Source organism: Alosa sapidissima, chromosome 7 (genome assembly GCF_018492685.1).
Source record: "Alosa sapidissima isolate fAloSap1 chromosome 7, fAloSap1.pri, whole genome shotgun sequence".
Classification (NCBI taxonomy): domain Eukaryota; kingdom Metazoa; phylum Chordata; class Actinopteri; order Clupeiformes; family Clupeidae; genus Alosa; species Alosa sapidissima.
Genome location: NC_055963.1, coordinates 34,056,551 through 34,082,736, shown reverse-complemented (window position 1 = coordinate 34,082,736; position 26,186 = coordinate 34,056,551). Strand labels below are relative to the sequence as shown.

General features: G+C 44.7%; 1 protein-coding gene across 3 annotated transcripts in view; it reads right to left on the bottom strand.

Annotated features, from left to right (window-relative positions):
* Positions 1 to 24,962, bottom strand: part of slc2a4rg (SLC2A4 regulator) — a 65,688-nt gene extending 40,726 nt beyond the window's left edge. The window contains exons 1-2 of one of the 3 annotated variants that reach the window (XM_042097524.1): positions 24,356 to 24,962; positions 21,915 to 22,165 (exon numbers count right to left, since the gene is read on the bottom strand). In XM_042097524.1, the coding sequence (XP_041953458.1) occupies positions 21,915 to 22,165; positions 24,356 to 24,646 (542 nt within the window). In that variant the 5' untranslated portion in view covers positions 24,647 to 24,962. The remainder of the gene's footprint in view (positions 1 to 21,914; positions 22,166 to 24,355) is intronic. The other 2 variants (XM_042097525.1, XM_042097526.1) reach the window with 2 other exon arrangements.
* Between the last annotated feature and the right edge of the window lie 1,224 nt (positions 24,963 to 26,186).

Below are 26,186 nucleotides of genomic sequence, written 5' to 3'. Positions count from 1 at the left end.
AAGTGACAAGACCACCACAAAAGACCCATCCCTTTGTCTACACTGCACCTTCTCTCTCTCTCTCGCTTCTCTTTTTCCCTCTTTCATTTCATTCTCTCTCTCTCTTTCATATCATTCTCTCTCACTCTTTCATATCATTCTCTCTCACTTTCTCTTTCTCTCTCTATCTCTCTCTCTTTCATATCATTCTCTCTCATCCACTGTTCAGTATTTCTATTCTCTCTCTGGACATTTTTCAGAAATGACATGAAGCTGCTGACTAGCCGAGGACCAGAATGGCTCTGGCATTTTTAGATTGTTTTTGGAGACGGCAAGGGAGAGTGACGTGAGACAGACGAGAGGCTAGACACGTCTCCACTCTGTCCTCCCGTCCTCTGTCCCAACTGAGTCATTCTAGCGTGATCCTGGGGTGTGGTGGGGTGGGGTGGTGAAGTGGTGGTGGTGTGGGGGGGGGGGGGGGATTGGTGAGGGGGTGTGGACTGTGCTAAAAAAAGGAGGAAGAAAAGCTGTTTCTGTGTTTTTACTGTCATCCACAAACAATCCCTTCTCGGCCCACACAGACAAGCTGATTATGCTATACGACCGTCCTCTGGCATTTCATTTAATTACAACACAACAGAACATCTCATGCAAATGCCCAAATTAATACCCCCCACCCCCACACACATCCACATTAACACACCCACACACACATCCACATTAACACACCCACACACACACATAAAATGAACCACCCCTCATCGACAAAGAGGGACAGTGAGTGTTTTTCCAGTACTGGGGGTAAGAAAGCTCTCTTGTGCCCTGGAAGGGATTTTCCATGACCTCCTCAGCGTAAGAGTCCACTAAGAGCCATGTGTGGCTTGACCAAGAGTCATGTTAAAGGGGGACAGAAGAGCTAATTGCCACCAGGATGCTGCGAGACAATGGATGAGCCTGGGGAGACACAGCGGCACATCCTGCTGTATGCGCGCGCGTGTGTGTGTGTGTGTGTGTGTGTGTGGGTGTGGGTGTGTTTGTGTGTGTGTGTGTGTGTGTGTGTGTGTGGTGAAGGCTTCACATGATCTGGCCCAACACCAGGTGTGTGTGTGTGCATGTGTGTGTGTGTGTGTGTGTGTGTGTGTGTGTGTGTGTTGTGTGAGTGTGTGTATGTGTGTGTGTGTGTGTGTGTGTGTGTGTGTGTGTGTGTAGTGTGTGTGTGTGTGTGTGTGTGTGTGTGTGTGTGTGTGTGTACGTGCACGCATGCACGATAGAGTTGATAGCTGCACTTGAGAAGTGGCTTTGTGCAAACTCAGACACAACAAGCCAAAACGATCAATGCCAATACCCTGCCCTCACTAGATCACACAGATGACGAAACAGTCAGGCTGCCCTTGAAAAGGTATGTGTGTGCCTGAGAGAGAGAGAGAGAGAAAGAGCGAGTGAGATACAGGAAGAGATAAAAAAGAGAGAAAGTGTGTGTGTACATGTGTGTGTGTGTGTGTGTGTGTGTGTGTGTGTGTGTGTGTGTGTGTGTGTGTGTGTGTGTGTGTGTGTGTGTGCGTGCGTGTGCGTGTGTGTGCGTGTGTGTGTGCGTGTGTGTTTGTGTGTGTGTGTGTGTGTGTGTGTGTGTGTGTGTGTGTGTGTGCGTGTGTGTGTGTGTGTGTGCGTGTGTGTGTGTGTGTGTGTGTTTGTGTGTGTGTGTCTGCTGACAGAAAAGGCCACTGGGCAGGATGAGATGAATGCGAAGCCTTGTTTTCCATCTGGTTGGGCTCAAACCATAAGCAGGAAGCTCTTCCCCAGTGGTGGTTACAACACGACAGGGCCGACCAGGGAGCACCGCACCATCCAGGCACCGTTACAGAGGATCTGCTGAAGATCACCCACTGTGCTCCCACTGCAACCCTCACACACACACACACACACACACACACACACACACACACACACACACACCTCCTACTTCTGACCTTGGAGAGCATAGCTGAGTGTTTTCAAGTCAGCACCACAGCTAACTGAGAGTTACGGTACCAGTCAATCCCAGTGTGTGTGTAATAAATATACAGAGGTTTACAGAGAGCTCAAAGGTTACTACCTCAGATGGATATCCAACCTTGTGTATGTGTGTGTGTGTGTGTGTGTGTGTGTGTGTTTGTGTGTGTGTGTGTATGTGTGTGTGTGTATATGTGTGTGTGTGTGTATATGTGTGTGTGTGGATGTATGTGTGTGTGTGCGGATGTGTGACTGTGTGTGTGTGTGTGGATGTATGTGTGTGTGTGTGTGTGTATGCAACTATGCATTAAGAATATCTGAGACAAAATTAGTCAATCCCTACATATAACAGGCTAATAGACAGTCACGTATAGCTAGTAGCCTGACTTGTTTGAGACGGAGACCACAGATCCCCTTCAATGGGCCCAAACATAATGAAACCCAAACATAACAAAATAAGATCATAGGTGATGTACAGAACACTGTGTCTCATTAAGAGCCATTACATCTGGTGTACAGCACACAACCAGCCCCCCCCCCCCCCCCCTTTCCAGCTCCTGTGGGTGCCCCCCAGCACACAACTGAAGAGTTCCGTTCGCCAAACGTAAATAGAGTTTCGGAGGACTGGTCTCGTTTTCTCACATCTGGTGTAGCCAGTTCCATTGATTACAGTGGAAGCTAAGTGTTGCAGCATACGCTCCGCTAGCGGAACCTTAAGGGGCTATCACATTGTACACGGTATGCGCTGCACTCGCCGCTAGCTTGCTCTTGGTTGAGGTAACGTCCCAAAAGATTTTTATTGTGCTTGCCCCTGGGCTCAGCGCAAAATACAAAATACGCTTTGCTGAGCGCAGCGGCAGACCAGTTGTTGCGCGCGCAAGCCATTGACTATAATGCATTTCATACAGGGTTGTGCACAATTCGAATTGCAAGTCTGCTTCCTGTTTGCTACCTCAATTGAAATGCAAGTAAAATTCAAGAATTTAATTGGAATTTAAGAAGTTTCAATTCAATTCTGGAATTTTGCACAAGCCTGATTTCATAGCACATGCCTCGTGTAATGTGATAGGCTCTTTACAGTGGAAGCTGAAGCAAGTGTTGCAGCGTACGCTCCGCTAGTGGAACCTCACTGTACGTACACACCGCCGCCGACTTGAGCTTCCAAAGATTCAGGAAGTTCTTTTTCAATGGAAGCCGGCTTCTCTCAGCTGCAAGAAGCGGCAAATCCGTCGGCGGCGTGTTTTGGGCGTCTTGAGCGACTTGAGCGTCAAGCAGAAAGTTAAAAGTCAGTCAACTTTATGGTAATGAGCTATGATGCAGTTCAGCGACCAACGACCAGCAACCAATCGGAATAGATGGCCTTTAAATAAAGTATTAAGATAGAACATGATCGAACGTAGAATCCTGTCACGTCAGAGCGGCCAAAGCGTCCAAAGCTTCCCTGTACTTTTTTGACAAGCGTCCCTGAATGGGCGACCCGAGTTTCTGTGGAAGCTCAATTCGGCGGCGGTGTGTACATACAGTAACATTGGAAGCTAAGTGTTGCAGCATACGCTCCGCTAGTGGAACCCTTCGGTTCTGCGCCCGGTGTAGCCCGGCTGAGAAAATGACACACACAGGAGAAGTTTAAGTATATATACTCTTTTGATCCCGTGAGTGAAATTTGGTCTCTGCATTTATCCCAATCCGTGAATTAGTGAAACACACTCAGCACACAGTGAACACACAGTGAGGTGAAGCACACACTAATCCCGGCGCAGTGAGCTGCCTGCAACAACAGTGGCGCTCGGGGAGCAGTGAGGGGTCAGGTGCCTTGCTCAAGGGCACTTCAGCCGTGCCTACTAGTCGGGGTTCGAACCGGCAACCCTCCGGTTACAAGTCCAAAACGCTAACCAGTAGGCCACGGCTGCAGAACATCCGTTCCTCACGACTGTAAAGAAACAATAGAACGTGTACGCACGCTTAGTCAAAACTGAAGCCTACTTCTCATATGGAGCTTAACAAACTATGGATTTATTCAAACAGGATGGACCTGGGCGTTTCTTTTTGCTGTTGTTGTTGTTGTTGTTGTTGTTGTTGTTGTTGTTGTTGTTTTTTCCACACATGCATGCCCTGGCTCCCAAAAGTGCTTACTGTGCAGACTCTAATTATGGGCCGGGCCGGGACCTTGTGTAGGTGGATGAGCATCGCTCCGGGCCACTGCAGTGGGTGTCTGGGGCCTAAAGACTGCTGCTGCTGCTGCCCCTGGCACTGGCGGAGTGCTGATGGCTGTGGTGGTGGTGGCCACAGAGCTGCCTCAGCAGCCAAAGCCTTAGAGCTTAGGGGGGAGAGGTGAAGTCAGCAGCGCCACCCTGACCCGTCCGTCCACTCCCAGCTCTCACTTTCTCTCACTCCCTCTCCCTCTCTCACTCTCTCTCCCCCTCTCTCTCTCTCTCTCTCTCTCGCTCTCTTTCTCTGTCTCCCTCTCTTTCTCTCTCACTCTCACTCCCTCCCTCTCCCTCTCTTTCTTTCTCACTCTCTCTTGCTCCCTCCCTCTCTCTCTCTCTCTCCCTCTCTCTGTGTCTCCCTCACTTTCTTGCCATGGTGCACAGCAGCATGCATATGACTTGTACCTGAATAATGTATCTGAACAATGTGTTTTAAAATAGCATAAATCTAAATGTCTCTGCATAGGAGGAGCCATGTCTGACCGGGGAGGAACACAAAACAATGACCTTAACCAGTGGCCAATGGACCAGGGGGGGGGATTGTGAGGGATTGTGCTTCATGACAGCATACAGACAATGCAGAGAGAGAGAGAAAAAAAAGGAAGAGAAACAGAAAGAAAGAAAGAAAGAAAGAAAGAAAGAAAGAAAGAAAGAAAGAAGAAAAAGAAAGGAAAAAATAAAGAGGCACCTCTGAGGGGAGAGGTGAAAACAGGAACCAGCTGAGGACTAACATGCTCTCTCGCTCTCTCTCTCTCTATCTCTCTCTCTCGCTCTATCTCCCTCTCTCTCTCTCTATCTCTCTCTCTCGCTCTCTCTCTCAATCATTCCTTACCACAGAGCTTGTAGGTGCACAAGCAAACATAAACACATACACACACACATTCACACATAACGATGCACACACAATGAAGACAAATCAATGCAGTCATAAAGTGGGGACCAAAGACAACTTGGGGGGTTGGGATGATATAGTATAATGATAGGAGACTGTGGCTGATAGCACTGGAAGCCGAAGAATATGTGAACTGGTTACTCTGCAGTTCAGTAAATTTACACTAAGATGTGTGTGTGTTAGGGCTGTCACTTTTGTGAAAAAATCCTGTTCGATTTTTGAGACATAAGTGTTCATTGAATCGATTGTAAAATCGATTTTTTATGTTTACGTTTCCATTTTCAACGGCAAATATAGGCCAATTCACAAACAACTAACAGGCATTAGGACGAACGTACAGAGGGAGCTTGTAGACGCACAGGGCAGCAATATTTCTGATTATTTATTGGCGTTAAGTTTCGTGTCTGCAGTACTGCTGCAGGCTGCAACGTAGCTGTGTCTGTGTTTACGCTTAGAAATGTCAAACTAATTTACGTAGAACTCGACTGCAGTTTGCGTAGCATACCGCTTTTGTTCTTCTCCATAGTTTGATATACCAAAAATCCAAAGTACTTCCACATCGAACTCCTCCTATCACTCGTCTCTCTCATGTCGCACAGGTTGATCGCGTTGTCCTCCATTTTTTGGCAAAACACTAGCAGCACAGCAGCTGATTGAAACAGCTGTTTCCGGTGCGTAAAATTGGTGGCAATTTTCTTTTTAGCTTTCGCAATGCTTACTGCACTTCGGAATTCTTTTATATTCTTATATTCTTGTTTGTGAATTTTGTTACATCTATCCTTTTTATTTGTTAAATTCGTTTAAAATTAATAGTGTACATATTTGGTTAAAATCGATTCCTTATTTTAGTTTTCGAAACTTGTGTTGTTTGGTCCAATCGATTGTGCAATCGATTTTCGAACGTAAAGTGACAGCCCTAGTGTGTGTGTGTGTGTGTGTGTGTGTGTGTGTGTGAGACAAACAGAGAAAAACAGACAGAGAGAAAGAGAGAGAGGGGAGAGAGAGAGAGAGAGAACAGAGACGCTAGATTGGAGAAGGTTGCTATATTGTCTGGGGGGATGGATAAGGCCGCTGCACAACCACACAGGAACACACAGAGATTTGAGAAATTTGCAAAAACACACTGCAGCAAATCAGCATGAAACCAACGTGGTGTCCAGACCAAAGTCACCCATAGTTCATCTGTTCTTCACTCCCTCACACTCCAACCACAGATGCAGAAAATGAGTGTGACTTCTCACCTTACAGGATAGAAAAGGGTCAAAAAGCTAAATAAAAACTCTGCCTGCTTTTAATTACACTCCTGCCACCATTTTGCCCATTATTGCTTTCAGCATTGCTAGCGACATTTACAGTAATCAATTATGATTGAGGTGTATATTTCTGGATTTTTATTACCGGTACGTTGTGGCCAAATGAACAAGGACACATGACCGTTGCTCACTCTAGCATGTGAACGTGTTGCTATGCCAGCACTGGTGTGTGTGTGTGTGTGTGGTGTGTGTGTGTGTGTGTGTGTGTGCTCATCCTGCGACAATTAAGGGGAAGAAGACCGAAGCACTGAAAAGGGAAAAAATGTGGGCTGTGTGAGGAGAGGAGGACAGAAGAGAAGAAGAGATGGAGGGAAGAAGAGAATAGTGAAGGAGAAGAGGAAAAGAAGCAGCAGAAGAGGAGGAGAGGAGGAGGTCCATCAGGAGCAGCTCACAGCTGCAGAGCCACTCTGCTCACTCCTGACAACTGAGCCGGCTGTTCCCATGGCGAGGAAGAGTTATGGCTCCGATAACTGTCACAGGCCTAATTATTCTGGGATTATACACACACACACACACACACTGTAGATGTGTGTGTGTGTGTTTGTCTCTGTGTGTGCGTGTGTGTGTGTGTGTGTGTGCGTGTGTGTGTGTGCGTGTGTTTTTGTGTGTGTGTGTGTGTGTGTGTGTGTGTGTGTGTGTGTGTGCGTGTGTGTGTGTGTGTAGCTATAAAACATGATATGGGTATCTGAGGCGATGGGCATAGAAGTTTCCCCTCATGCTGAGTCTAGGCCCTGATTCTCTGTCCCAGTGGCCAACGGCCAGACCAGAGGCCAACACACTCAAGCACACACACACACACACACACACACACACACACACACACAAATACATACACAGACAATCCTTGAAAAGGAAGACACACCTTTGCATACTTTGTTTATAGTAATAATATTACATTACAGACATTACAGACAATACAGACCACGACCACAGGTTAACTGAGCAAGCCAAAAAGGTACCTCCCTTCGCCCCTAAGTTCTCTGTTGTCATTCCAAACCAAACACACAAACTGCTTGAATTTCCCCTTGGGGATCAATAAAGTATCTATCTATCTATCTATCTATCTATCTATCTATCTATCTATCTATCTATCTAAACACACAGACATATTCTAGCATACATGTTACAACCTGAAGATGATAGTTGCCTTTGCCATGTGCTGTACATAAGCTCCATTTGTACTAAAACACTTTTCTTTTTTACGGCACAACAGCCTCATCACACACTACCTCTTCTCGCCCTGGGCCTAAGTAGACACACGCACACATGCGCACACACACACACACACACACACACACACACACACACACACACACACACGTAGAGCCACGTTGTGCCCATTGGAGATCACATCAACATCATCAATGATTTACAGCCCAGCCTGCTCCATCATCCAATAAAAGCAATACTAGAATCGTTCCATTGAGCTCCACAGCAGAGGGACAGAAAGAAGGACGGAGAGAGAGAGCGAGAGAGCGAGAGAGAGAGGGAGAGAGGGAGAGAAAAGGAGAGAGAAGAGGGCAGCCGTGAACATGGCTAACAGTGCTGTGTCGCAGTACAAAGCTGTCTTTACAGGCTGGGTATTATTTCACCAAACAGAGCCAGGCTTTTGAGCTGGGGTTATGATGGCGGTGGGGATGAGTTTTGTCAGGGGGAGGACAAAAATGAGAGAGGAGACATGTCATTTTGCGGGCGCTAGGAAAACAGCCTGGGGGAAGCAGGGGAGATAGGACCCGAACCACCGACAGAACTCCATTCACAATCCGGCAGGCAGTGTTTCCACAAGACGACAAACAAACAGCTCCGCCAGGAGGGCTCACTCTCTCTCTCCCTCCCTCTCTCTCTCTCTCCTCCCTCACCCTCCCCACCCTCTATCTATCTCTCTCTCTCCTCCCTCACCCTCCCACCCTCTCTCTCCCTCTCTCTCTCTCTCCTCCCTCTCTCTCTCTCTCTCTCTCTCTCTCTCTCTCTCCTCCCTCACCCTCCCACCCTCTCTCTATCTATCTCTCTCTGTTTCTGTCTCAACCTCTCTCTCTCTATCTCACTCTTTCTCTGTGGCAGAGATCACGCCAGATTGGGTCAAATGAAAATAGATTTGTCACACTTGGTTTCCTGTGTCTCAATATTACAAAGGGAACTAGAGTACAAGGCAGTGCGGTGATGATTTCTAAAGTGAAGCGGTCTTCAGGTTCCATCTTTGTCCTCTGGGTGTGTGGACTATATGTAATGTGGTCCCTTTCTGAATGCGTTTGTGTATGTGTGTGTGTGTGTGTGTGTGTGTGTCTGTGTGTGTGTGTCTGTGTGTCTGTGTATGTTACGATAGGTTAGGGTCACATGGTAGGGCAAGCACTGACTTACAGGTGGGGCTCCAGTGATGTCATTACCTGTGGCTAATTAGGCTAAATGGAACACCTGTCCTGGGGCCTGGGCTCACAATTAGTTCAGGCCTTTGAGAAAGGCCTGTGTTTTTTCCCCTTTGAAGAGAGTTTGCCCGTGAGCCACAGGTAAGTGACCTCTCGCTGGAGCTCTGCCTATGCTGACACGCACACATTCGCAACCACTCACCTAGGACTTACTTCCACGTCTGTACACCACGTAGGGCCAGTGTGTAAGGTAACGTTTTGGGGTTTTTTGGCGTTTTTGGCGTTAACGTTGCGTGGGGGACCGAGGCTTCAGCTAAAAAGAATACAATATACCCTAGACACGAAGCTTAGCTTAGTTTGGATGCTGTGCCTTGGCCTGCCCGTAACCGTGTGTATTTGGGTTTGCCTATGCCATTGGCAATTTAACATTGATGGTAACAGGCACCAGGCAAGAAATGAACGACCTCATCTGTTCCATGTCACATTCAATCAGGATGACCAGGAGGCCGTCCTGTCACCTATTCCGGGTCTCCGCGTGAGCAAGTGGCATTGTGCGCGCTGGCATTGTGTGTTTACACTAACCCATCATGGCTTGAGTGGAGCCGCTAATGTCAGTCAGCTAATACCGCTAATAGGATAAGGGGGGCTAATAGGATTTCCACGGACGGCTTTTTGGGCCTCTGTGACCTCATCATCTGATTAGTCTTTTTCTCTCTCTCTCTCTCTCTCTCTCTCTCTCTCTCTCTCTCTCTCTCTCTCTCTCTCTCTCTCTCTCTCTCTCTCTCTCTCTCTCTCTCTCTCTCTCTCTCTCAGGTGGGGCCATATAAACAAACAAACAAATGAACAAATAAACAGGTGTGAAGTTAAATCATTCCCTTTACAGTAATACACATGTTAGCCAGCGCCTCCTTCTGCACTCTGATTGTGGGCTCATCTGCACTACCCAAAAAACACTCCCACACTCCATTCATAACGCAAGATATTTTTTATTACATGGCTCCTAGGAATGAGGAATGTTCTATTTCAATGAATGGGCCTCCCAATGTTCTGAGGTCCAATACTTATTCATGATTACATGACAGAAAATGAATACCACACTGACAAATGATTCACATCTTTAATTTTCTTCCACAATTAGTCTGCATTAGTCTTTCTTCTTGTTGATTAGTCAGCAAGTAATACTGTATGTTGCTATGCAACGTGTGATATTTAGATATTTTGGAGATACTGTATGTATGATATTGTTTTATGCATTTTTTGCCATGTTTGTTTCTTTTTCTGATTGCTTAAACACTCCACATTCCACAGTCAGCGAAATGTTACACTAAGGAGCAAAACGCCACTTGTACAACTATAAGCACATTGTCAGCCTCATACTTTTTGCCAAACTCTGCACACAGTGATATACAAAACTCTAAACACATTTCTCACATGAAATCTCAGACGATGGTTCATCCTTGCTATTTCCAGACACTGCCTTCCTAAATACCACACCCATAAACCAGCTAATCAAACACAACCACCAAGTGTAGACACTTTACATAACTGTTAACTCAACAACCTGTCCAAAGCACTTTACAGTTTTTCTCAGTCGCTTTGGTGCTTTTTTCAGATCAGAATTAAAATTATTAGTTCAACCTCCACAACATTTAGTCATTTGTGCACATCATAGTAGCAATTTCTCCTTCCTCTGAACAAATTGCAAATACTTTTGGACATGTATCAGTTGCTTTCATACAATTCTCTGCTGTTTTTTAACATTATCATTTGCTTATGTCATGTCAGTCAAAATGAACTATACTTATGAATGCTGAATAGTCGTTCCCAATAAAACTAATGGTCTTCATTTCATTGCTTGAGTCATTACATACAAAATTGTTGAACTAGTTATCAAATTCTGTCACAATGCTGTAGAATTGCAAAGAGCATACAGTAAAAATGTACGTATTCAGTGTCTTGTACTCACTTACTCACCTAACTACAGCAATGTGTAACTTTACTGTAGTTTTCAAATGGCTGTACAAGTACTGTATAGTGCTGTCTTGAGCATGTTCAGGTAGTGTCACCGAGTTCTGACCTTTTTTTGCATTGGAAAACACTGAGAGAACTGTCATAATGAAAACATGACAAAGCCATTTGACTATCTTGTTCATAAACGATGGTGTCAAGACTTCTAATTTTGATGACACTGACAGTTTCATTGACATGAATACCTGCTTTTGAGGAATGGACTATCCAGTGTCAAGACTTCTAATTTTGATGACACTGACAGTTTCATTGACCATGAATACCTGCTTTTTGAGGAATGGGACTATCCATTTTGAGCAAGTGACGTGCTATTTGCTGGTCATCCACTAGGTTTTGCAGTTTGCACTAATTGGTTTTGAAGAATTGCACTAACTGCTGTGCAAATGTTAATAGTGATGTGAGAAAAGCACCAAAGCGACTGAGAAAAACTGTAAAAGCTGAGGCCTTTGTCTTCCACAGAAATGGAAGCGTCAGTGATAAGTTCTGCCAGAAAGACTCAATGCTGCGTCACTCATTCATTCAATCCTTCTGACCAATCACCACCACCAGTTTTGCCTCATCCAACTGCCCAGGGGGTAGGCTCCGCCCCTGCCGTATCCATCCTGCAGGATCTGTGAGGGTCCCCACGCTTCGGGAGCTGGACAGAGGACGGGGCCTAATGCCAAAGATTCTTTTTATGATCATCTTATTATTCTTCCCTACGTTGCTGTAATCCCTTAAGGATTAATCATTGTTCTCTATCATTAACCTTCAAATTAAATATTGTTAACCCTTAATGTTTCCCGAGTCTTTCTGGAAGAAATAGAAGGCAATATTAGCCTGGAAGATCTAGGTGGGTGGGGGCCAGGCTACGGCCATGTTGGATTGGGAGAAAGAGGAAGAGTGTGAGGAAGATAGAGATAGAGGGAGACCTGGAGACGTTTTGTGCAACATTTGCTTGGAAATTAATATATCTATTGAGTGATTTACATTTATTCATTTGGCAGGCACGTTTTTTTCGCGTTATTTCGTGTTCATTTCACAATGTAGACAGAAAAAAACTTACTCTGTGTACAGGTCTAACTTTGTTAATCTTACACTATACTGTGAGAAAATGTGTTTTGGCAAATGTATTTTGTATTGAGTGCAATCTTGTGTAAATGATTCAAACAGAATCAGATATTATATAATGGTTGTATTTGTGATATGGCAACAAAATAGTGCTACTTGAGTGTGGTGTTTGTGTTAAACCGGGTGTAGTGTTTTGAAAACAGACCCCGTTTTCAAAATTGTGCTTAAGCAACTGAAATAACCTGTAATGAGTGGTTGTGCTGTGGGGTTGTGTAGGGATCCCTATTCAGCTTATTTGGAGAGTTCTTATCTTTTCAATAACTGTATGGAAGAATGAGTGTGTGTGCGTGTGTGTGAGTTGGTAAGTATGTATGGTATTGGCATAAATCTCTTGACATAAACTATCGCATATGTCTTCCCTCTGCTCACATTTACATAGTCACCTACAAGTCGTTTTCATTGAAAGGGATTTACAGCATATTGACGGCATACATCATCTTGACACTGGTGCTCCTGTCTCCAAACACACACACACACACACACACACACACACACACACATTTGGCATCAGCATCTTTAGCCCAGTAAAGGTCTTTATGACCCGACTCTGCTGCCATTGTACACAGCACACAGATCGGCCTGACTCTGACCTTCTTCAGTTTACATTATGACACCAGCGCCCAAACGGTCAAACCAAACATCACACTCGTGCAGGCATTAGACAAAAAAAAAACACCTCACATACATCACTTTCAGTTCCCCCTCCGCAGTTTCAGGGGTGATTTGTGGTGAAAAACTAGGCCAAGGTGAAAATCTGGACCACTTAGAGTGGGGGCCTTGCTCGAGTCAGTAACACCAGGGCAGGCTAGCAGGCGGAACGGGACGCTTGGATTGGGATCAGGAAACAGTCCCAGGCAGTTCTCCTCACCGCACAGCCTAGTTGGGGCTCCTGGCCGGTGCTTACAGGACAATATTACTGTAAAGTTAAAGTTGGCTGATATTTAGTAGACGCTTTGATCCAAAGCAATACGGACTCACAACAGCGATTTAGGGAATCGAACCTGTGCCAACTAAATGTCATGTGGTTTGTGTGTGTGTGTGTGTGTGTGTGGGGGGGAGGGGTAATTAATGGCTAAACCAGACAAATGAGCAGCTGGAACATACAAGATATGCTCTGCACTCTGGCTGCCATGGCAACTCCAGTCATTTACCTCGCGTCTCCGTCCACGACCTTTGTGTGACCTTTGAACCCAGCGAATCCTATAACGCGGAGGGCTGACCCATCACGCGTGTCACGCTAATCTGGTTCGCTCAGGCAAGGGAGCGAGAGGCTGCCGTACTGGCGTTCACACACTCTAACGTAAACGGTCATCTTCAGCAAGGGCATACCAACATGCTCAAGATAAAATATAAATAAATGGTCTTTTCTGTGTATGGATGTGTGTTTGTGTGTGTGTGTCTTTTCTGTGTATGGATGTGTGTTTGTATATGTTTGTGTGTGTGTGTGTGTGTGTGTGTCTTTCCTGTGTATGGATGTGTGTGTGCATTTGCGTTTGTATTTTTTCAGTGTGTCTGTGTATGTGAATAAGGTAAAGAAGGGCAGCAGGAGTGAAGGAGGGAAAAGAGAGAGGTGGAGGTGGAGGTGGAGAGAGAAAGGGAGAGAATGAGGGAGAGAAAATGCCTCTGTATTTGCATGTGGAGCTAGATAGGAGACCCGGGATACTATGAAGAATGTTTAATGAGTCATACTCCACACACACACACACACACACACACACACACACAGAGTGTTACTCATGCGTATGTCCACATGACCGCGAATGGAAATAAAAGCACACCGTATCCATGCACTGTCAGGGAACCTTGCAGTGTTGGGGGGTGGAGGGGCGCACCATTCCCCTCCAAATGACTTCCAGATTGAGGAGGGGTTGGAGGGGAGCAGGGGGGGCTCCTGGCCTTTACCCACTCAGCGTCTCACATGGGAGAACACTGATCTCTCTCCTGGACAGGGTTGGAGGGGAGCAGGCAGGGACTGGCTAAATGTGTGTGTGTGCGGGGGGGGGGGGTTCTACCTCTCAGTATTCAACAGAGTGGTGGTCACATCTCTGTCTGATTCGATCTTTGCCTGATTTTGTATCTGTTTGTGAGGATTGACGGCTAATCACAAAATGCGCTTTCAATCACATTTGGGGTGTTGTAGCAGTGACAGCTGACTGTTTCTGTGGTTGGGATGTGTATCTCTTGTGCTCTGATTTCTATAGTTGACTGTGTATTCTATGCTTTGATTGCTATAATTGACTGTGTATTCTGTGCTTTGATTTCTATGGTGTGGATGTGTTTCCTGTGCTCGTCACTCCTCTCCGTGTCAGAGCTGATGAGATCAGCCTGGCTGTCTCAGGCCTCCCCCAGACTGCCTTTTTCTTTCAGTGCCGTGCTCTGACTGCCGCTTAACGCTGATAAGAAAACCTGCTCACTGTGCCTCGGGGGCAACGAACCCAGCCCAGTGCCCTTAGCAGTCAAGCCTACAGGCAGTGTGTGTGTGTGTGTGTGTGTGTGTGTGTGTGTGCTGTGTATATATACTGTGTGTGTGTGTGTGTGTGTGTGTGTGTGAGTGGGTGTGTGTGTGTGTGTCCGTCCACTCAATCGCTGAGGCATGCCTAGGCTTGTCCACGGGACAAACACCCAAGGTGGCGTGTGGACATGAATGTCATCAGTTGGGCATATTATCAAATCAGGACATCACAGATGCCTTTCCGCTTCTCTGCACTACAGAGACTATAATTGGATTTGCGCTGCTGCAACGTTAAGTGATTCTATCTAAGCGAGTCTCTCTCCACTTAGGACTGATAATAGGTCCTGACTCCCGGTTTTTCGATCTGTTTGAGTTCACTCATGTTTTCATGTTTTTTAAAACTTTTTTGACATGTGTCTTCATTTTCGTGAAAGAATCATGTTCTGACATAATGTATATTTCTAACTTGTGCTGGTGTTGCTGTTCAATCAGAACAGTTTAATCAAGGCAAATCCAAAAAGACCTGGACCATTTCTAAATAGCCATCATTTTTTAAGAATTAGTTTATTATATGCTTCCACTGCTATTGTAATGGAGTTATCACTGGAGTTCACAGACTTATCCCCCCCCCCCCCCCCCCCCCCACAACACACACACAATTCCAGGCCTCAGGTGTAGGGAAATTGTCAGGTAGCCAGGAGTCAGCCCTGAGTTATTTCTCTTTCATTCGGAAATCTTGCGCTCAGTAATATACCAAGTTATGCAACAACACTGGAAATATCTTTAAGTAACAATGACCATTTGACCTTTGCTGCGTTCTTACATGCAGTTCCTCTGTCCCTCTCAGAGACCGAACTCAGACCAGACTGGATCACAGAGCTGCTGATTTAAAAAGTACAAGTCAAAAACGCCTTCAAACGGGAAGAAAAGCATTGCATTGCATTCTGGACATTTCAGCCACGCATGCATACATGTTTGACCGCAGTCTTCTAGCGAGGAACCACCACAGTTGCTGCTACTGTATGCTGTCTGAAACGTACTATCTATTTTTGTTTAGGGCTGATCCTGGAGAAATATCTGCTGATACTGGCACTGGTGCTTTCCCCAACCTCTGCTCAAGACTCCAACCTCGTTCAGCTGATCACAGGCATGGGTCATCAGTCACATGGTACAAATTTGAACTTGTGAGTGTTTCATTTCTTTTGGGCACCAATGAAGTTTAGTATTCACACTTATGCCATGGGTCTCCTCTTGATGGATGTTTGGCACAAACACAAGCAACTGAACAGAGAACACACTAACAATGGCATTATCCAGTCCACAAGCCATTAACTTGGAGTATCCCAGATCATCCTGTACAGACCTTTGCTGAGTGGTTTCCTTTTGGGCTGCACACATAGAAGTTGTTTTCTACACTCATGCAATGGAGCTCACATTGATGGATTTTGGCAAAAACACAATTTTGAAAAGGAGTTTTTTTGTCTGTAAAGGTCAGTAAGATAAGCTTGCTCCAGTGAACAGGTAGCCTTTTAGGACTAGGACACAGCAGTGAAAATGATCAGTGAGCAGTGATCCTGGTCTGAAGTGCCAGCCTTACAAATTGCAAATCACACCACCGTGCCCAACAAACCTGCCACAAATTAAAATGAATATTTAAAAAATTACATTGAAATTGAAAAAAATATTGACAGGGCAATGGGTAATATCGCTTGATTTTGTTCGTGCTGCCCCAGTCTTTCCAAACACACGTTAAGTTTTTTGCAGCCAAAAACTCAAAACTCAAGGGTTGGGCAAAGATAACACTGGCTAATAGAGTGTGGTGCCATCCAGGGGGGAAAAAAGCAAAACAAAAAAATGCCACCAAGTACTCTTAACACAGTAGGACAAAACTTTTATGTTTGAACTGAAAACAATGGCAAAGAAGCTTAAGCATACAGATATGCACACACACACATACAAGAAAGTACACACACACATCTGCACATGTAACCTGCGTTGTGTTGAACCTGCGCGATTCAGCCCTGGGGCCTGTACTACGAAGCGGGATTTCTGGCTTATCTGGGTAACTTCGAGAGTAACTTGATCACGTGTGGCGTAACTTCCCGATTAACCCGTACTACGAAAGGTGGATAGCTTTTAACCGAGGTATGCTGCCATGGCAATTTACGCTGCATCTCAAACCTGCTCCGAGCAGGTTATGTTCTTGGTTAACCCGAGGTTTCCGTTAACCACGCCCTTTATAAGTACCACCACTCCTCTAACAATGTCTCCCACCTGGATGATCCATACGACATTGGAGCGCAAATCGTGAGGGGCTCGCTTCGCAGGGCGAGGGGTTTTAGAGACCGCCAGATATATATAGGGATGTCCAATTTATTTTAGGCTATTCTTGCTCAGATGTTCAGCATACTGTATGTCCGATTTATTTTCGTATATATATATATATACCCGAATGATATTCTCTATGAAGATATAGATTGTCAGCCAAGGGAATTCGTTATCTTTGTCAGACGATCTAGGCAGACGTCTCTAATGTCACCCGTCATAGCAATGCCCTTACGTGGACATTCATGTATTCCATCGGTGATGCTGAACATCTGAGCAAGAATACTGTATGTCCGAAAATAAATCGTAAATAATAATAAATTAAATTAAATAATAAATTAAAATCACCCATTCTAACAAACTTGTTGAATTAAATGTCATATTACTGTACCCTGCACATAAAGGCTACACATTTCCACAGCACCAATCCGACCGAATGCCTCCGTCAACCCCTTCCATAATCGGCCTTCCACTATTATTTGCGATGGCCAACTCCTCTGCTACTGTAAAACACTCTGGTGCCTTATAGTAGTGTTCAAAGACACCTTTTTCTTGTTAGCTGTAAAACAGAGGCCAAGTGAAGGCTATACGCATACTAGGCCTACATGTTTTCATAATTAAGAAATATGATTGCAAGCTATAACTATATAAACCTACTATTCTGAATAATGTTTTTGTGTTTTACTTTCACCTGCTGCCATGTGCGTTTGGCAATGGTGTTGCATCTGAAATGTTCACAGGATTAGGCATACACTAAATCAGTCAATAGGCCTTTTCACACAGAGATCACGCTAAATTTGCGGGAAGAGGGGACGTCTTTTTGCCGTCTTTTTGTGTCTGAAAGCGAGGTGAAAATTTGCCGGCCTGCTGATCTGTTCACATGATGCGGCATTATGGGGAGCCAGTGACGTGCAACAGGGGGCGTGTAGAGTGATAGTCGTAGCCATAGACATAATATACATAGACGCCGCATTGGCTGCTGGAAACAAGAAATGCGGCCGCCATCTTGGACCGGTCATACTCCTCATTGCGTTGCAGCAGAAAACACAAGATGACAGCACTGTGCAGCATGTTCCTGCTCAAATCGGCGGACCATACTCGGGGGATTTACTTTTCACAAGTAAGATTTAACATTACCGTACTATTGGTTGTATTTTGTATTTTCGAACAATGTGGCCTGTATCATAGCTACATGTATGACCTTTGCAGCAAAAAAAACCGCGTGAAAATCTGTTCGGTATTCAGTGAGATATGATTAATTAAGTGTGCTGACAGCTCATTGCACCGGCCAAACAGATTACACTGAGTGGAGTGGATGACCGGTCCAAGATGGCGGCTCCAAATCTTGTCAGCGCTAGTAGGGAGCAGCGGTCGATGCGGCGTCTATGTATATTATGTCTATGGTCGTAGCCTTATGTGCGTGGGCCTTTAGATACAGCAGGTGTGTGATTTCAAAAACTATGGCGGGAGAACCGACGGCACAGTGCACTTTGGTTAGCTTGCATTTGCTTTGCTGTTGCTGTGAGAATGTCAAATTCTTGCGATAGATGTCTTCAGACAATAAAACGTAATTTGGAAGGGAAATTGAAGAGAAGAGTTGACCCTTGCCTTGGCCGTACAATGTACTGTGCGTACACTTTTTTCATGAAATCGTTCAATATTACAACAATAAAAATAGCTTGTGTACTGTCTTAATTGAAACATGCTTCGCGCACAATTGATAGCCTAGGGCAAAGACAATGGACATCTCAACATAAGGATACATTAGAAGATGATGATTAGTGTAAACTTTGTCACACGACGTGATAAGCAGTTCTTTAAAAACGCAACGTTCCATTCAGTCATAATCATTCAAGCGTAAGCCTAGTGCTCGTCATAAAAAGAAAACAGCAGCTTAATATTTTTCAGGTGTTTAACAGTAGGCCTAGGCGCACTGTTAGCAGTTATGCCGAAGGCAGTGAGATTATTAGGCATTGCATCCTGTCACTCAACATCGCAGTTCGGGTTGATAAGATTCAGTTAATGCGAGTATGGATCGTCTCAACGTTTGGGACAACCAAACAGCAGTGTAAGCAAAGCAAATCCTAATTGTTAGGTTACCATAGCTGTCTTTTCTCTAGGCCTGGGCCTATCGGAAATCGCGACATAATAGTTTCTTTTTTCTTTTCTTTCTTGTTCGCGTGTTGGGTAGTGAAGCGATAATGCATTTAAAGCAGTAGGCCTACATCATGTGAGCCAGAGCCGATATGACCAGAACTGCTGCTCTGTAGCCTAAAGGTATTCTGTCCCACCCAAATTTGCTCAACTACTTGCGAAGTAGCCTATTCATCACAGACATCACATGTATCACACGAAAGAGCTTTTTTTCAGCCTTTAAACGATGTTAGTGGTTAGTTGTTGTGGTAAACGGTTCGCGAGAAAAGTAACTTTAATTTAATCATATTTTTTTTGCGCCCGTCTCCCTACCCATTCATCTTGGTGGAATACTTCGCGAACTTTCCCTCAAAACATGACAAACCATATATCAGAATAAACAGCAGACCTTACCGAACATAAAGGTGTAGGGAATGGCATTCCCCTGCACAGTTAGCCATTCCAGAGTAATCCGGTTTTAAATTTGCAGCAATGTCTTTATGCATGTCTCCAACTTTGCAGTTCCTAATGTGTTTCAATTGTTCAGTAAGTCTACATGATTTTATTACAGGCCAAATACAAAATAAATGTTACAAATATCGCCTAGATAAGCATTACAATCAGAGGATATACATATAGGGCAGACAGACGCTCATGAGTTCATGCTTTGTTTTATCGCTGGATTTTAAGATAGCCTATTATGGCAACTGATTGCATTCCAAGCTACAGTCAACTCTAGCAGGCATTGAATGACTGGAGACTTCGTGAATTTATAGATTGACATAATGTGCTGTCTCTGCGATTGCTGCTTTTGATCAGTTAGATTTATTTGCAATCTCCTGTGGTGGGCTGGACATAGCATTGAAATGCCCGCCCAGATTCCCCTTTCCGCCTTGACCCATTCACACTGGTGGCGGAACGAAAAAACTCGGCAAAATGTCTAGGGGGCTTGGTAGTAAATTTGGCGACACTTTGTCCCGCCGTTCCGCCTCGGTCTACGTGAAAGGGACAGTCGTTCCGCGATTCTGGTAGATAAAATCGCGGCGATTTTGCCAGTGTGAAAGGGCCTTTAGCCTACTGTAATCTATATGCCCACTTCTGAATTGTGTTGCATCTGTAGGCCTTTCTATTAACTCAAAATAGGCAATTTAATTATTTCAACTCATTTCAGACATTCCGCAAGCTATTAATCCTCCGTACATATTTGAAGAACATGTGGAAATAAAACTTTACTTTTAGGCATTTAGGCTACCCGATCTTCAATACGTTGCCAACAGCCTTGTCTTGCTTTGTTTGCTGCCGACGTATTTGATTTTTGTTTTAATTCCTCGTAACTTGGCACAATAATTGTGCATTCCTCGTCCGTAAAATAAGGTGATCGCGTCATCATTGAAAGTGGTGACTTGCGCTGCAACCCGCCCCTTTTATGTGAACGCGCACATAGCCTACTCCAATTAGGTTAACCCCGGTTCAACAAATCAACTTCAGCGTCGTAGTACCGATTAACACCACTTATGATAACCAGGTTTTGTCAACCGTTGTTTAACAAAGTAACCTTGGGTTACATCTGGGTAGGTTAAGCTCCCTTCGTAGTACAGGCCCCAGCACACACCCGGACTCGAACCCGCGAACAGCAGCACCTCGGATCGGGAGGCGAGCGCGCTAACAATTGAGCCAATAGCCCAGGCTACTGGCTCGCATGCCAGCAGCACTCTTGAGGCGTTGGGGAGTGACGTTTATCAACGTTCCACAAGCACAGCTAAGCTAGCTGCCACACACACACACATATACACACACACACACACACACATACAAGCAAGTACACACACACATCTGCACACACACACACACACACATACACACACACACAAACAAACATAAACCTGGTGAGCCATATGCCTAGAAGCACAAGCAGTTGGGGGGAGGAGGGGTGGGGGGTTGTGGACAAGTATATCAAGTGGTGGAGCAATCATAAAACTGGCAGTAAAACCAAACGAGACGCCCTGATGTCAGATCACACAGGCAGCCGGGTCCAGTGCCGCCATCTATCAGCGCTGCTCGCATGTAAACTCCCGTCAGTCAAAACAAAGAGACAAACATGCTCCATTTGCATAGCTATCGGGGAGTTTTGCATTTCAGACATACTGTAAAATCGTGTACAGAAACGACATTCAGGATAGGCAGCACTTGCTCGATTGACACCTTTAGGCACGTCTAGTGTTCCAGATAAGTTATTGCTTTTTTAATCGGTGAGTGCCTGATCAGTTTTCTCTTCTCCCCTTTTCTCTTTCATAGTTAACAGTGCAACAAGTAAAAAAGTACACAAATACTTATGCCCTGTTAAAGTAAGGGTAATACTACCACACACACACACACTCCCAAACACACACACACACACACACACTCCCAACCACACACACACACACACACACACACACGTTTGGTCTTGCACGACACGTCCCCAGAGGTGCTAGCACTTACACAGTAATTACACTGAGAGTATGTGAGGTGAACATGCACGGCTCAATTAAGGCTTATTTCAATGTAATAACCATTATGATCAAATCCACTACCTTCATCATTGATAAGTCCAGCCTTGTGGTGTGGTTAATTATTTATTCACCTGTTGTGGAGTACTGTCTGCCAAACACAGGCAGTTAATTTATAACCATCCTGACAAATCCACACACGCACACACACAATCTCTCTCTCTCACACACACACACACACACACACACACACACACACACACACACACACACACCACACAGTATAGACCCATTAACAGTGGATCTATAGAGGTGATGGTTGTGAAAACAAATGCAGCTGAACAAAACACAAATGGCCCTAGGTTTCTTTGTCTCTCCCTCCAAAACCCCTTTGGTGCTTTTACATAATCAGCCTTATCTCTCTTTCACTGCTGTTGTCCCAGAACCAGTCTGTGATAGTAACCTGTGTTTGGGGCCAGCACATGTGGCACAGTGAAAAAATAATAAGGGAGAGATAGAGAAAAGAGAGAGAGAAATAGACAGAATAGAGAAATCAGATTGAGCGAGAGAGAAAACAAGAAAGAGCAAGAGCAAGAAAGAGTGAGCAGGTGTGAAAGAGAGAAGGGGTGTGTACCTGTTCCGTGGGACGGGGATGTGCGAGGAAGCGTGTGGGGGGCGCTCCTCAGGCGAGCCGTCTGGGCAGAGCAGCGGCTGCAGGCGGGACCTGGCCTCCCCGCTCTCGCGGCCTGAGGGCCTGGGCTCGAAGTGCATTTGGTCGTCTAGCTTCTGCCCGTTCAGAATCAGGCGATGTGTGGGGCTGGGATTCTTCAGGACCCCACAGGGGCCCATCAGGTCACTCTCATCCATGTTGCCTGGACAGCCCACCTGAAGCACACACGCAAGGGAAGTAAAATATGGTGACAGGTTAAGAGACAATGAAGTAGCTGGTACATAATTGGCCAAAGCTATTTTGATCTACACTTATTCAGTGATCAAATGAATGTTCTATAATCTCAAGATACCACAAAGATTATGAACAATTTTCATCCAGATGCATTTCCCAAAAGCTCCATGTTGTTATTGTAGCCTACTGAATAAGTATAAGTAAGTAAGTATATATACTCTTTTGATCCCGTGAGGGAAATTTGGTAAATGTACTGTGTGAATGTACTGAGACAGCCTGTCATGTTCAAATGTCAAAACGGCAGTTTTCTGAGTGTCAAAAATGCAGTTTACATTGTGGGGCAGCCGTGGCCTACTGGCTAGCGCTTCGGACTTGTAACCAGAGGGTTGCCGGTTCGAACCCCGACCAGTAGGCGCGGCTGAAGTGCCCTTGAGCAACCGCTCACTGCTCCCCGAGCGCGCTGTAGCAGGCAGCTCAATGCACCGGGATTAGTGTGTGCTTCACCTCACTGTGTGTGTTCACTGTGTGTTGAGTGTGTTTCACTAATTCACGGATTGGGATAAATGCAGGGATCAAAAGAGTATATATACATGCAGACAAATTATTTGCAGTTTACATGCAGTAAATACAATATTTCAGACATTAAAAAACTGTATTGCACTACACTACACTACTATTGCACTTTTCAGTATTTCACTGCAGAAATGCAATATGTTGGGCATACAAATATTATTGTACTGCATTCTGCTTCAGGGGATAGTGTTTGACAACCAAATCTGTCTGACCAATAGAAGAGCAGAGTTACACAGTGATGAACTGTATATCAGGGCACCATGTGTCACATACAGTACATGCAGGATTACTTGCAGCTGAGACATTTGGTGTCCCCCCTTTGGTGTTTTCTTGATTGTGACAATTTGATATCACTTTAACTAATATGTCTCATTCTTGGACTCCCTAAACATCCCAAAACAAGTCTTGAATCCCTGAGACAATTTAAAACCAAATCTAGCCTACACTAACAGCTTAAATAAAGAGGCCTGTTATCGGAGTCAAAGTAATCTCAAATGGCATGGATAAGGGCGGCAGTATCAGACAAAATACAAACAGGAAGCAAAACTTGCAACGCATTTTTATGCTACTTTTTCTATGTCCAGTATTGTGACACATCTTCCTCGCATAGCCTAGATTCTGACTGATGGTGAGCCAACTAGTTTAGCGCAAAACAGTCTGTAAACAAGGTTAAACTAAGAGGAAATTACACACAAATAAAAAAAACGTCCTTCTACGAGAACTCTGTGGATGAACATGGCGTTGACCACAGCATTTCTGACATCGAAGAAAACAAAGTTAAGAGTGGAGGGGGAGGGGGGGCGTGTCATACGCCGGGAGAATTTTATCAGGCACCAACTGTTTTTCCACATTCGAAATGTTGTTTTTTTTCGAGGCTTTCTAGCCACAGTAAAAATACAAACTCAGAATAAGACGAAATAGGTTGATGAAATATGCTGATAAAATAGAAAAATTGCATTTGTGAGTATTGCATTTGTAGCCTTAGTCTGTAGCCTATACTTTATACCACTTGTTTGTATAGGCTATGAAAATGTTACCGACAGTAGGCTAATTCAACCTAATGTCGGTGTCACCAGAGTCGTCGACTGACTACTGACGCCCCCCACCCCACCCCACCCTCTCTTGCCTGCGTTCAACCGGGCCTGCGCCAAATGCCGGTGTGTGGCGCAGTCAAGACAAGGCTTGTAGGTTAGTGAAACCGGGGTGGGGGAGGGGAGATTTGTTAACGTCCCAACCCACTTTTCCTTTTAAACTTTGAACAAGTCGCCATTTTAAAATAAGAGCTTCTGTATGCTTCTTATACGATTTTATTTTCTATTTTTAGGAGTGCTGTCTTTGGTGTTAAATAGTTCTGCTAAGCTGCAACAAGCTCTCTCCACGGAGCAGCACGCAAGTTTTGAGTGCAGCGCAAACAAGCCGAATTCCGTGCACAGAACCCACACAGTAAAACTTTCTTCAAAACATCACTTCAAGAACTTGATCGTTAAAGAAGTGGGACATGCAGATACAAATTAAATCAGTTGAACCATCAATAATTAACTATCAGATAAACTTAGTATGCCAAACATGCACAAGACTAGACATAACAAGACACCTACTTTTTTCAGGTCAAGGTGCTTTTCTCTCCCTGACTTCAAACCAACTCCGTTGACAACAGAATCTTTGCTGATACATTCTTTCAGAGTGCTGTTGTCCAACATTGGACTAAAAACTCTTCCCGGCGAGGACACATTTTTACATGCCAGTATCACTCCGCAATCCATTGCCGTGACAGTCTCAGCATGTCCGGCGGTATTCCCTCCATACGTGCTGTTACCAGCTCGACTCGAAGCCGCACCACCGAGCCGTATGCCGGCTAGGGGCTTATCGAGGAGGCGCTTGGAAGTCATTTTTAGTCAGGAAAAGTGAATCTAAAGAAAGATAACTAGCTTTCTAAAGACCTTAGTACAGAAGAAGAAATTATACATTTAACAAGATTGTCTTGACTAGAGCTTAGCTTGTCGCAATATACTACCAACTAGATTTTCTACCAACCAGAAAACTACAGCCAACCGGTCAGGGAATAAAAGATTGTTTTGCTTTTTTCCTCCAAATGAACGCCACGCCCACTCTCTCCTGCGCGTGCAGCCAGGCGAGATTCGCAATGTCCCGCCTCCCATTCAGTCTGACTGGTTGTCGGCATACATAAACATGTCGTTTTGGCATGCGGCCATTGCAATTTACAATCTGATTGGCTGGTTTGGAAAATGTCACATTTTTTCCCCTAACACTGCGGAGGTGTGTCTCGACGATATGCCGGCCGGTGCGGGAGAAAAACAAGCCCTGCTGCATCGAGTAGAGGCTAGATGTGACTCTCGGATTTAACGTGTTCTAGTCTTTGTTTTGCAAGCGCATTGACTAGATTTAAAATGTATGCCTTCCATGAATATATGCCTACCTATAATGCACTCCTTTACCTTAGTGTAGGCCTACTAGTATGATTCAAACATAGGCTATATTTTGACAATTTAACATAGGCCTTCTTTTCTGTCAAAAAAATATACAGCTTCTCAACCCATTCAAATAGAAAGGCGTTGTAAATAACATTATTATAGCGCAGGCCAAATTATTGGCGTTCGGAATGGCCATTTTAGCTTTGGTCACCCGGAAAGCCCAAATAGCCTACAAAACGACTTTTCGAATCCGTTGATATAAATAGGCAAGAAGACATTGTAGGCTACTAGGCACTTCGAAGCTACGTTGTAAACGTGCAGACATTTCAACAGACTAGGCTATGTGAGCCTTTCCCCGTACGCAATGGCTCCTCCTTCATAACCGTGGAGAATCAGCAGTTTACGGATTATGTAACTTTTTGGTTGTCTTTTAGGCATGTGATCAGTAATAATAGTGCACTTTAAAAGTCGATTCTATAAAGAGTATATCTGGATTTTAAAAATCAGTTTCAGGGCGGGCATTATCGTAGACGTTTGTGGTTTATAAGCATAGTATTACCACCTTGCTGTCACACTGTTTCAAATCGCTGGGCAACAACATCCTGCTGTGAGCCACTGCACTAATGTAGCATTATGTAGCCTACAGCGGTAGCCAGCCTAGACCAGGTGACGACTTTTTGTGCACTGCAAACTTCTCCGTGCAGTCATGCCCTTCAACACGTTTGGATGTTTCTAATGATTTTTTCTTCGCCTCCGCATTCGGCAAAGCATTGGCGAAGTTTCGAAGTTTATAATATATGTACGGCTCCACCCGTCCTTCGAGAGAACCAACAGAACGACTCCATTTGTTTCGAAACTGATATATGGTAAACTGGTATCTGGCTTGTCAGAACACCAGCTGTAAAATTTACATTTAGGCCTACGTCAAAGTAGGCTACATTTACAATTATATTTAGGAGGTTAATCTTTTGGAGTTTATTCTAAAAAGATACACACA